The sequence below is a fragment of the Ustilaginoidea virens genome, chromosome 6, assembly GCF_000687475.1.
Source record: "Ustilaginoidea virens chromosome 6, complete sequence".
Lineage (NCBI taxonomy): Eukaryota > Fungi > Ascomycota > Sordariomycetes > Hypocreales > Clavicipitaceae > Ustilaginoidea > Ustilaginoidea virens.
Window position 1 is genome coordinate 2719670 of NC_057321.1, and position 10750 is coordinate 2730419.

Here is a 10750-nt window from a genome sequence, read left to right on the forward strand (position 1 = left end):
AAGGGGGGGGGGGGGCTTCAATCCGCGTTAGACACGCAAAATTAATCCAGTTCCCTTTGGGGCTCATGCCTGGGAAATGGTTGCAGACTAAAGTACGCAGCAGATACGCTGCCTTCTTTCAGCCGTAATATACAGCCTGTAGCATCATGTGCGTCACTGGCCGAGCTTGGCCTCCTCTTCTGCCAAAACACCCTCCAACTCCTTGTTGACCAGCCACTCCCTCGCCGCATCCATCACCCTGTCCAGGGTCTCCCCCCCCTCCAGCACGCTCGGCAGGTTGTGCACATCCACGCCTGCTCTGTGCTCCGTACACCGATCCTGGTTGTAGTTGTACGTGCGGATCTTGTCCCCCCTGGTGATTTGCGCCTGCGAAAGCACGCTGTTCCTCAGCCGCGAAGCCTCGGCCTCGCGCTGCTCGGCCCGCTGACTGGCCACCCTCGACCGGAGAAGCTTCCACGCGTCCTCCCTGTTGCGCTGCTGCGAGCGATGGTCCTGCATGGAAACCGTGGTGCCGCTGGGCACGTGCGTCATGCGGATGGCCGACTCGGTCTTGTTGACGTGCTGGCCGCCCGCGCCGCGGGCACGCATCGTCTCGACCCGGACGTCCTTGGGATCCAGGTAAAAGTCGCTCTCGGGGTCGTCGTCGCTCGTTTCGCCGGCGCTCTCGCTCTCGGGAAACGACGGCAGAACCCAGACCGCCACGGCGCTCGTGTGGACGCGCCCCTTGCTCTCCGTGCTGGGGATCCTCTGCACGCGGTGCATGCCGGCCTCGCTGCGGAACACGTTGTACGCGCCCGGGTCCCGCACCTCCAGGATGGCCTCCTGCAGGGGCATTTCTCCGGCAGGGGAGGACTGGTCGCCCGCCGCGTCGGCCATCTCGTACTTGAGCACCTCGGCGCGGAAGCCCCTCCGCGCGCAGAGGTTCTTGTACATCTTGAAGAGCGTGTCGGCGAAGTAGCGGCCCTCGAGGCCGCCGGGGCCGGGGCGGAACTCGATCATGCAGGGCAGCGCGGCAAAGGGGTGCTGGGGCGTCAGGCAGGCGGAGAGGTGCTTCTCGGCGACGGCGAGATTGGCCGCCTCGAGCTCAAGCTCCCGCATGCTCAGGGAGGCTAGCTCGCGGCCGATGCGGGAATCGTCCATGATGCCCTTGATCTCGGAGATGGCCGACAGGGTGGACTGCCATGACGAGAGGGCGGCGGCTACGCGGCGGAGCTCGGCGGCGCGCTTGGCCCTGGACGGGTCGAACGACGTGGCCAGGGACTGCTGGAGGAGCTGGTACTCTTGAGAGAGGACTTGGGCGCGTCGGACAAGGGCCGGAGCGAGCGTGGATGTGGTTGCTGGCAGGTCCTGGGGGGTTGGCCGACCGCGGGATGCGAAGCGGGCGAGCGGAAGCTTGGAGGGTCGGTGCTTGAAAGGACGCTGGAGCGCGCGCGTGCAGCTGCGGCAGATCCAGGGAGCGGGAAGCATGGTCTTGGGTTGGATTGGATGCGAACGTCGGATGGTGACTTGTGGGATCTACGGAATCAAAGGTTTTTTTTTTTTTTTGGGCGTTGGTGGCCTGCGGTCTCCATGCAAGCTGGTCAACGGGCGGGGGAGGCCTGAGGCACCAGGCGCCAGCGAGGCAGCGCCCCACGCCTGCTGTTGCTCTTCGCAGCCTTGGATGTGAATGATTGATATTGTACATCCCGGGTATGCGGTGTTATGAGATTGCGATGATGAACCCGGAGACCCCCCATTACACGGCGCTTGTGCTGTTGGGCTGGCAGGGTAATGGTTTTGCTGCCTCGAGCACGATGCAACCCGCCGATTTCGCCCGACGTGCTTCTCACGCTAGTGCTGGCCTGTCCATGTCACTCCAGAGACGCACGGCGATAGCGCCACACCCCTCCATGTCATTGGAAGGGCGTCTGGACTCTGGAGCGAAACCCCCATGCGGGTGCAGATGCGAGACGGCGCCCTTCAGCTTGACAAGCGAGTTGAAAACGCTCCTCTCGCAGGGTCCATCTAAGGTGCCCTCAGCTGGCCATGCGGCTCAGCTATTTATTTATTTATCCCGCGGCTTCTCCTCCCACGACAACCACACCGCCCCCCCCCGGTCAAGCTCCACCCTCACGGCATCACCGTCTCCAAACATGCCCCTCACCCTCTACATCGGCAACAAGCGCTACTCCTCCTGGTCCATGCGGCCGTGGGTGCTGCTCAAAGCCCTCGACGTCCCCTTTGAAGAGAGGCGCCAGCTCTTCCAGCCCGGCGCGCGCCAGCCCGGCTTCCTGCGCTTCTCCCCCTCCGGCAAGGTCCCCTGCCTCTACGACTCGGACGTCGCCGGCGGCGCCGCCATCTGGGACTCCCTCAGCATATGCGAGCACGTCGCGGAGAAGCACGCCGCCGCCGCGTGGCCCCGGGACCCCGCCGCGCGGGCGTTTGCGCGCTCCGCCGCCGCCGAGATGCACGCGGGCTTTGCGGCCATCCGGGACGAGTGCTCCATGAACGTCGGGCTGCGGATCCAGCTGGGGCCGCCGAGCGAGGCGCTGGCCCGGGACCTGGACCGCCTGACGGCCCTGTTCGAGGAGGGGCTGGAGCGGTTCGGGGGGCCGTACCTGGCGGGGGGGACGTTTACGGCGGCCGATGCGTTTTTCGCGCCGGTAGCGTCGAGGTGCGTCACGTACGGCGTCCGGCTGGCGGGCAGGGCGCAGGAGTACCTGGACCACCTGTTTGCGCACGCGGCCGTGCAGGCGTGGGTTGCCGAGGGGATCGCGGAGACGGAGAGGGAGCCGTTTCACGAGGACGACTGCGTGAGAGGGCGGACGGTGTTGGAGGATCTGGGCGCAGAAGGGGGCGTTGCAGATGTGACGATGTGACCCGTGATTAGGAAGAAACAGTCAACTCAATGCCGTAAAGTACCTAGGGTAATTGACAGCCTATCAAGCATTGAATATTGGCGACGGCGTAACCAGGAGCAGCAGAGGCCGGGCAATACATGTATACAAAACTGGGGCGCGGATACAGCACATGCGTGCCTGGCGTGACTGCTGTGGAGGGGCTCTCAGGCACCAACATACAGGCTGGCACACATGTTATGTACCTACATGTACCTAGGTAGTTGGCTGGGGTACCTCCTCCAGTCCATGAGCTGCAGAATGGCGGCTTGACAGCTGCAACGTCACTTCAAAGCTCCCTGCCAGACCGGCCATTCCCTCCCTCCCCTTCCTCGACTCAAGACAACATCCGCATCAGCAGCAGAATTCGCATTCACCATGGCCGGACGGAGCATCCGCCAGATCATGCACGACATCACGCCGTACCTGGCCCTGCTCGTCTTCGTCGCCACTCTAGGATCCCTCCAGTTCGGTTACCATCTCGCAAGTGGTAGGCAACCCCCTCCGCAGTCCGCAGCTACTAATTCTCCAACCCAGGCCGAGCTCAATGCACCCCAGGATGTCATCACCTGTCGCAAAAAGTCCGTCTCGACCTTGGCCCGCGTAGCTGCTGGCCTCCGCGAAGCTGTAAGCAGGTCCGCCAGCGCCAGCCGCTCCGCCGCCCCGGGCTTCCTCGGAGAATGCATCCCCATGAGCGAGGCTGCCTTTGCCACCGTTTCTTCCATGTTCATGGTCGGCGGGCTGGCCGGCGCTGTGGCGGCTGGTCCGCTGGCGTCCAAAAGAGGTCGCCTGCCTGCCATGAAGCACACGGCCGCGCTGTATGTCCTGGGAGCCGCGGTCGAGGCCATGTCCAGCAGCGTTGGCGTCATCTGCCTCGGTCGGCTCTTGGCTGGCGCTGCGGCTGGCGCCTCGACCGTCATTGTCCCGCTCTACATCAGCGAGATCTCGCCGCCAAATGAGCGGGGACTGTTTGGCGCCATGACCCAAGTCTCCATCAACATTGGCATTCTTCTCACCCAGACGCTGGGTTACTTCCTCAGCTACGGCAAGGCCTGGCGGTGGATATTCACCGTTGCCGGGGGTATTGCCGCAGCGCAGTTTATCGGCCTTTTGTTTGTCCCCGAGAGCCCGGCCTGGCTGGCTGCTCACGGAGACCCAACCGGGGCGGCGAGGGTTCTGCAACGCATCCGGCCGAAAACCGCCAACCTGCGGGACGAGACGTCGCAATGGGATCAAGATGGAGCTACATCATCACGCAGTGCAGAAGAAGAGGGTCTTTTGTCCCATACTGACGAGGCCGCAAGCCCTCCATCAACCGTTGCCAGAGCTCCAACTCGCCACATGGGCTTCCTGGAGGTGGCCAGGGATGTCACAACCCGACCGGCCATCATTGCCGTGGTTGGCATCATGGTGACGCAGCAGTTCTGCGGAATCAACTCCATCATCATGTACTCGGTTTCGCTTCTCGCCGACCTGCTGCCCGTCTCCTCCGCACTGCTCACCATCATCATCTCTGGAATCAATCTCGGCATGACGATTGCGTGTGCCCCGTTGCCGGATCGGCTGGGTCGAAAGTCTTGCCTACTCCTTTCCATCATTGGGCAAGGTTCAAGCTCTCTGGCGTTGGCATTGTCCATCATCTTTGGAGCCAAGATCCTGTCGGCTATTGCTGTCCTTTTCTTCGTGGCCTTTTTCGCGGTGGGCTTGGGGCCGGTCCCGTTCATCATGGCTTCGGAGCTCGTCGGCCAGGAAGCCGTGGGCGCGACCCAGAGCTGGTGTTTGGCGGCCAATTACATTGCCACGTTTATCGTCGCCCAGTTCTTCCCCATCATCAACACGGCCTTGAATCATGCTCTTGGCAAGGCAGGATGGGTGTACTTTTTGTTCGCAGGGTTCGCGACCTTGGGTGCCACTTTCGTCAGCGCCAGGGTTCCCGAAACAAAGGGAAGGAGGGACGTGGATGAAATCTGGGGCCGAACCCGCCGCTTGGATTAGTGTGTACGATTTCGTCCATGCCAGCGTATTGATTTTTTTTTTTTACAGTGGTTTTCTTTTACTGCTTGGTCTTTGATTCCAGACGTCCCTTTTGAAGGATCATCCTCCATTATGCTTTGATGCAGTTGCATGGCACCTGCTTTGACCTTACCCAAGGCTGTGACAAGGCTCGCTTCAGATATACCCGTCAGGTACCTCAAAGCGGGCCACATAGCTGCCTGACAAGGATATGAGCAATATATATAAGTACTGGGTACTTAATTTACCTAGTATTCGCCATATATATATAAGTGCGGAATACTCGGTACCTTTTCAATCTGATGGTGCGGCGATATGTAAAGATTGTCGCCAATAGATATCCGTAAGTAATAAAATAAAATAATTAATAATTAATAATTAATAATAATTCCATTCTGACAGTATCTGCTGCGTATGTGTAAGGCAACGGATGACAGTCCAACATTGGAGCAATAGGTGGGAAAGTACAAGGACGATAGAACCTTTGATTCTGAACTATCGGAGCGATGCTGGATGCCGCGAAAAGTTGATCCCTACATTACATTGTGTAATACTTGGATTCAAGGCCCTTGTTTTTAGAATCTTATCCATTCGGAAACAACCCATGCTCCTCGTGGTTGACAAGGTCTGCACCCTCGCGCCTAGTGTGATGCGCGGATTAAATGGCCTTGTCTCAGTGAGCCATACGAGAAAACCTGCGCTCCTGATACTTGACTGGAACTGCTCCCTCGCATATCATGCCGCAGAGTGGAGTCAGTTCCCAAAAAGCCCGGGATCCCGAACTAGACGGCACCTTCAGCCTGGCATCTATGAGTTGATTTGAGGCAAAATCCCATGGAAGCAAGCTGCTGACGGCCTGATGCCTATTACGGAAGCCCCGTCCATTTCCGGTCTTCGCCGTCCCAGCCGGTGTGTGGCCATCCGCCCGGCAGCTGCAAGTACCTCGGCAGCTTGTACTGACCAACACACGCATTTCGACCGCACGTTAGATTGCACTTTCCATACATTTCGCAGTAGCACTTCTTCACATCGGGGCAGTGCACCGGTTGCCTTCCTAGCATCACTACGGCGGGTTAGTCTCGACACGCTGCGGCAAAAGCACACCCGACCACTCACTGTGCCAGGAATACTCCATGACTCGACCGCTCAGCTTGTCATCCAGTTCCGTGTTCATCAGCCACTCTCTGTAGCGAATCCAATCCTTCCGGGGCCGCTTGCGAATTAATTCCCGACGGACCGCAAACTCGGCGCAGCAAGGCACGGCGACTACCTCGGGGACCTGTTTCCCGGGAAACAATTCCATGAATGCTTTCTTGTACACATGCTGGGCGTGGGCAGGGGTGTTGGGATCGGGATCGTCGTTCACCTCGGGACTGATTTCTGCTGGGCACCCGAGCAGCCATGAACAGCGAAGGTTGGCGTAGCCTACTTTTTTCAGGTGCTGAAGACGAAAATCGCGCAGTTGTGGTAAGCCGTCGTAGTGAGGGTCATCCGTGTGCCACTGAAAGCGGCCGCCGTGATGGAAAATGATGTTGCCGGGTAGGGAGTCGTATCGGTCGATAATGTAGCTGGAGTATTGTGTCAGCACGCACACAGACAAGGGGGGAAATTTTGGGCAATAAAAACCAACGTCAGGTAAACCATTGCCTCCTTGCCCTTATTTTTGGGTACTGTTAGTTCGGCCGTCGGGTCGTTTGCAATGTATATGCTCTTCTTCCAGTAGGGGAGGTAATCATTCAGCCAAGTCATATTTTCTTCCTTTATGCTCGCAACGACCAGTTCGACACCATCTTTGGGGACGCTCCCTGGCTCAAAGTTGTTGCTGGGTTCAAAGACCGTTTGCCTCCTGAAGGGGGGGTAACCCATGTATCGGAGGCAAAAGAGAACAAAGGCGACTAGGGACAAGCTGAAGAACAGGTTTGGTCTCCTAGAGCGGCCATATCGCATCGCTTCGAGCCGCCAGTTTTTGTATCGGTATTCCTGCTTCTTGGACAAGACCTTCCATTTGACCGGCTTATGCTGGGGCTGTAATTGCTCCATTATGTCTGTGTGATGCCGGTTGGTAGTTGTGGTCGCGACCTGCCTGCCGGAGTCCGAGGTGGGAAAGCAAACATATAACGAAAGACACTGAGCGTTTTGGGGCGGATTGAAATGGCCGAAACGCTTGGAAAACCCTTGGATGCGCGTAGCAAGGGCGCGTCGCAAATCATGGCTGAATAGAGGGAGCTGCCGGCCATGGTGCGTTGGGGACAGGCTGGCAGGAATTGACGTCTTGTTCTACTAGCAGCGTCTCTAGCACCAAACTTCTGGAGAGCTGCACACGATGGCCTGAATGGCCTAGCGAGTCCGCCTAGCAGTCGACTACGAATGTGGTTGTGATTGGCAAGCCAAGTGAGCAAGTCAATGTAGCTCTCGCCCTGGCCTACGTTGCCGACGTTGGCTACCTACGTACGGGTTCGTGATTGGGTGGATCCAGCCCCTCATTAGCCTGGCCATTCTTCCGCCGAATCAAGGGCAAAGGACTAGACCACGTGATGCGTCGCCAACTGAGTTTGTACGGAGTACTCCGTAGAATGGCGCGGTAGCATAGGGAGATTGGATGGATTACGGAGTACTCCGTATTTGATATGAAATTGAGCGCGGCTGAGACGCCGCATCTGACATCTTGCAGGTTGACTGCCAAGCCAATCCAAGAGAAAATGCTCCGAGACATTGCCAGGTACCTAGTGCATCAAGCAGAGTCAAGGGCCCCTCAACCCCGCGGAAACTTCCACACACACAAACCTGAGCACAGCCTTGACCGTAGCGGGCGTGCGGGTTGCGGAGTTTCCTTTACACAGGTACATGTAGGTACAACGTGCACAGGCAAAAAAGCAACAGCATACCGCTGTACTGACAGGTAGTCCGCAAAAAGTCCCCAAAGGGATAGCATTCAAAGGGATGGTACTTTTACTTACCATTGCAATGCAGTTCCCGAAGAGAAGCGGCTACTTCTCCCTCTCTGTGTGCCTCTGACGGCCGGCCTCGAGACCGATAGAAAAGGGTTCCTTCCCTCCGCAGTTAAGAGGCAGGCTAGTAACCAAATAGTTGACCCTAATTGGGGCCATGAGGGTTATTCGCTCATGACAACTACCTCTTTCAATCATGCGCTGAAGTAAATTTCTCGACGCTTTTTTATTGGTAAAAAGCCAACGCATTTGATAAGGTAATTACTTGGAAACCCATAGAACGGATATCGATCACTATAAAGGAAACACAAACACTGCGTTTCTATAATCCAAGCTTCACTACCCTCGCGGTTATCTATTTCACCTGTGTGATCAAGCCATCGGCCAAATGGCACGATTGCCGACCCTCATACTGTCTACCTAGCCAATAAGTTAAACCCAAAATCTCCCTAGCGCAGTCTTCATTCGTATCGAATTTGTCTAGCACCATCTCAAAGTCAATGACCATGATTCGACCATTAACAAGACGAAAGTTATTCAGCTTGATATCATCTGGCTGTATGTGAAATCGACCGAGATCAGTTAATGCTTCCTTCATTAAGTCAAGAAAGTCGGGTATCTCTAAAACGGCCCCTGCAGGATCTCCAAGACAAACACCACCAATATCAGAGATTAGTATAGCCTTTTTACCGTTATACTTCAACTCGCCATAGAAGTTAGGGATTCTAGTTCCCTGAATAATCTCGAGAGCTTTATATGTCGACTTTTCTACTTCAAATTCCTTATCCCAATTCTTTTTACACATTTTTAGAATGAGGCAGGGTGGTAAATTCCATTCTGGAAAGTACCTGCCGACCCGGTCGCGCCAAGACGTTAGGAGGAGATCGAGTAGTCGATCTATCATTCGGTCTATAATAGAGGGGCAAATTTGGAGATGAAGAACGTTGGGGAAGTCAAAGCTTGCTTTTGTGGCAGTCGCGTATATTAGACGTGTTCGAAATCGGAAATTCTGGCGAGTCTATTAGTTGGATCGTATCCCCAGATTATCATACTATATGTCGGCATACTATTTTCTCCGAGGGCAGCACAGGCTGTTTAGCAACTGATTTGAATGGTCCTTTATGACGCTGGTGAGGGGTCTGGAATTTCCACTGCTTCTCCGACGAGATTCGAGAGACAAGGGATGAAAGTGCACATGCTTCTGTCATGTTGCGTGGCTTTGAATGAAGCTGCTTGTTACATTTTGGAAAGGAGTAAATAGGTGCATGCCGGATTCAAGGTTGCGGTTCTTTAAGGGGCGATGCGATGTTTACCCGCTTCTTCTTATTGGCCTGGTCAAGTCGTAGGACCCACCTACTTTTTGATCCTGTTCAACGTACGGAGTATCGTCGATGGAAAGGGGACGAGTACGCTGCTATGTATAACGCTCTACAATAAAGCATACATGTTGTATCAGGCGTTTGCTTGCAGCACATAGTAAAAGAAATAATGAGTCTCATATGACTGAGCACAGGTGCACCCCAAATAGCGCACAAACATATGCGGGCCTTCGCATTAAGGTCAATGGAGGTTTTTCAATGAATACTTATTAAAGGAAAGACTCTAGTGGGCCGCCATACAAGCAATGTAAGGGGCCAATCGCGGCCAAAAGAAAATCGGTAGGACCTCACTCTCGAAATGCGGCCCGTTGTGCTTATAATGAAATGACATGCCTAGTAAACAATGCTACTGCATATAATAACTCCCGCTCACTGTTGAGTCTCGACTGTCCTTCAGCGGCATTGACAATCCCTTTGGCGCTACCATACTTCTTGAACGAGATATTGACTATGTTACGCAGAGGCGACGGTAGCGAAGGAGGCTGGGAGGATAATCACAAGATCATATCGCTAGTAGGAAAGAGCGTTTGTAAACCGGGTTGCGTTGTAGGCGCTAACGATGAAAGTCAGGAGATATTTGACCCGTTAACGCCCTGTCCTAAATGGCCCGGAACAAGAGGTACCTCCTACCTGGGTGCCCAAAGTGGGTAGGCGAATTCTGTGGTACTCTAACTGTTGGTTTCACATCAAAAAAAACTCTAACTGTTGATTTCACATCAAGGGGTACCCAGTTGTACGTAGGGTTGCGCGCGTGGTATTGTGTACCGTGTGGTCACCGGTCAAAGGTATGATATTCTTCTTTGATTTATGACTATCTAAGAAAGCAGGAAAAGACGCAAAATAGGAATTACACGATGTGGCCTTTTGTGCGTGTGCCGCAGTCACGTGCGCTGGCGCGGGCCGGCCGTGCGGCCTATCAGGGCGCAGGGAAAATGTCGGCATGGATACCGGTGGATTCGTATAATGTCGGGAATGTTCGGCTATGAGTGGACACGTGTAACCGAGGGAACTATAGCTGTTGATATAAACTCGGTATACCCAGTTGTACGTAGGGTCGCGCGCGTGGTATCATGTACCGGGTGATCACCAAGCAAAGGTATTCTATTACTTTACTAATGACTATCTAAGAAAAGAGAAAGGAAGCAAAAGAGGGTAATTACACGATGTGGCCTTTTTGTGCGTATGCCGTGGTCACGTGCACCGGCGCGGTCGGGCCGGGCTGCCCGCGTGCCCTACCGGGCTCAGGGGCACAGGGGCACAGGGGCAAAAGTGGCCACGTCGTATGCAATAGAGCGCGGCACATCCGTCGCAGTGTGCCCAATTGGGCACCTTGCGACAGCGATTCCGACACTGGCAGCTTCTCTTTTTATAGAAGCAAACATCGGAATCGCTAGGATATAAAGCGCATATATAGAAAAGAAAGTGTGGCGCGGTCTCGGCAGGTTATGCCGCCGGTAATACTGTCGCGCCGCGCGGCCGGCTTATACAGCCTTATACCGTACAACAGCCGGTATGTTGAATATCGTAGCCAAAA

At 55.4% G+C, this 10750-nt stretch overlaps 5 protein-coding genes across 5 annotated transcripts; 2 read left to right on the forward strand and 3 right to left on the reverse strand.

Moving 5' to 3' along the window:
- Positions 1–153: 153 nt before the first annotated feature.
- On the reverse strand, positions 154–1467 carry UV8b_07655 (uncharacterized protein; the record flags this gene model as incomplete). The annotated part of the gene is made up of 1 exon (XM_043145152.1): positions 154–1467. One exon carries the CDS (start codon positions 1465–1467, stop codon positions 154–156), a length of 1314 nt encoding a protein of 437 aa, XP_043001087.1.
- Positions 1468–2132: 665 nt separating this feature from the next.
- On the forward strand, positions 2133–2858 carry UV8b_07656 (uncharacterized protein; the record flags this gene model as incomplete). Its single annotated transcript, XM_043145153.1, has 1 exon — positions 2133–2858. One exon carries the CDS (start codon positions 2133–2135, stop codon positions 2856–2858), a length of 726 nt encoding a protein of 241 aa, XP_043001088.1.
- Positions 2859–3254: 396 nt separating this feature from the next.
- UV8b_07657 (uncharacterized protein) lies at positions 3255–4871 on the forward strand (the record flags this gene model as incomplete). Its single annotated transcript, XM_043145154.1, has 2 exons — positions 3255–3359; positions 3414–4871. 2 exons carry the CDS (start codon positions 3255–3257, stop codon positions 4869–4871), a joined length of 1563 nt encoding a protein of 520 aa, XP_043001089.1.
- Positions 4872–5562: 691 nt separating this feature from the next.
- UV8b_07658 (uncharacterized protein) lies at positions 5563–6929 on the reverse strand (the record flags this gene model as incomplete). Its single annotated transcript, XM_043145155.1, has 4 exons — positions 5563–5696; positions 5851–5952; positions 6006–6457; positions 6520–6929. The coding sequence occupies 4 exons, from the start codon at positions 6927–6929 to the stop codon at positions 5563–5565; spliced, it is 1098 nt and encodes a 365-aa protein (XP_043001090.1).
- A 1263-nt stretch (positions 6930–8192) lies between these two features.
- UV8b_07659 (uncharacterized protein) lies at positions 8193–9045 on the reverse strand (the record flags this gene model as incomplete). Its single annotated transcript, XM_043145156.1, has 2 exons — positions 8193–8846; positions 8905–9045. The coding sequence occupies 2 exons, from the start codon at positions 9043–9045 to the stop codon at positions 8193–8195; spliced, it is 795 nt and encodes a 264-aa protein (XP_043001091.1).
- Between the last annotated feature and the right edge of the window lie 1705 nt (positions 9046–10750).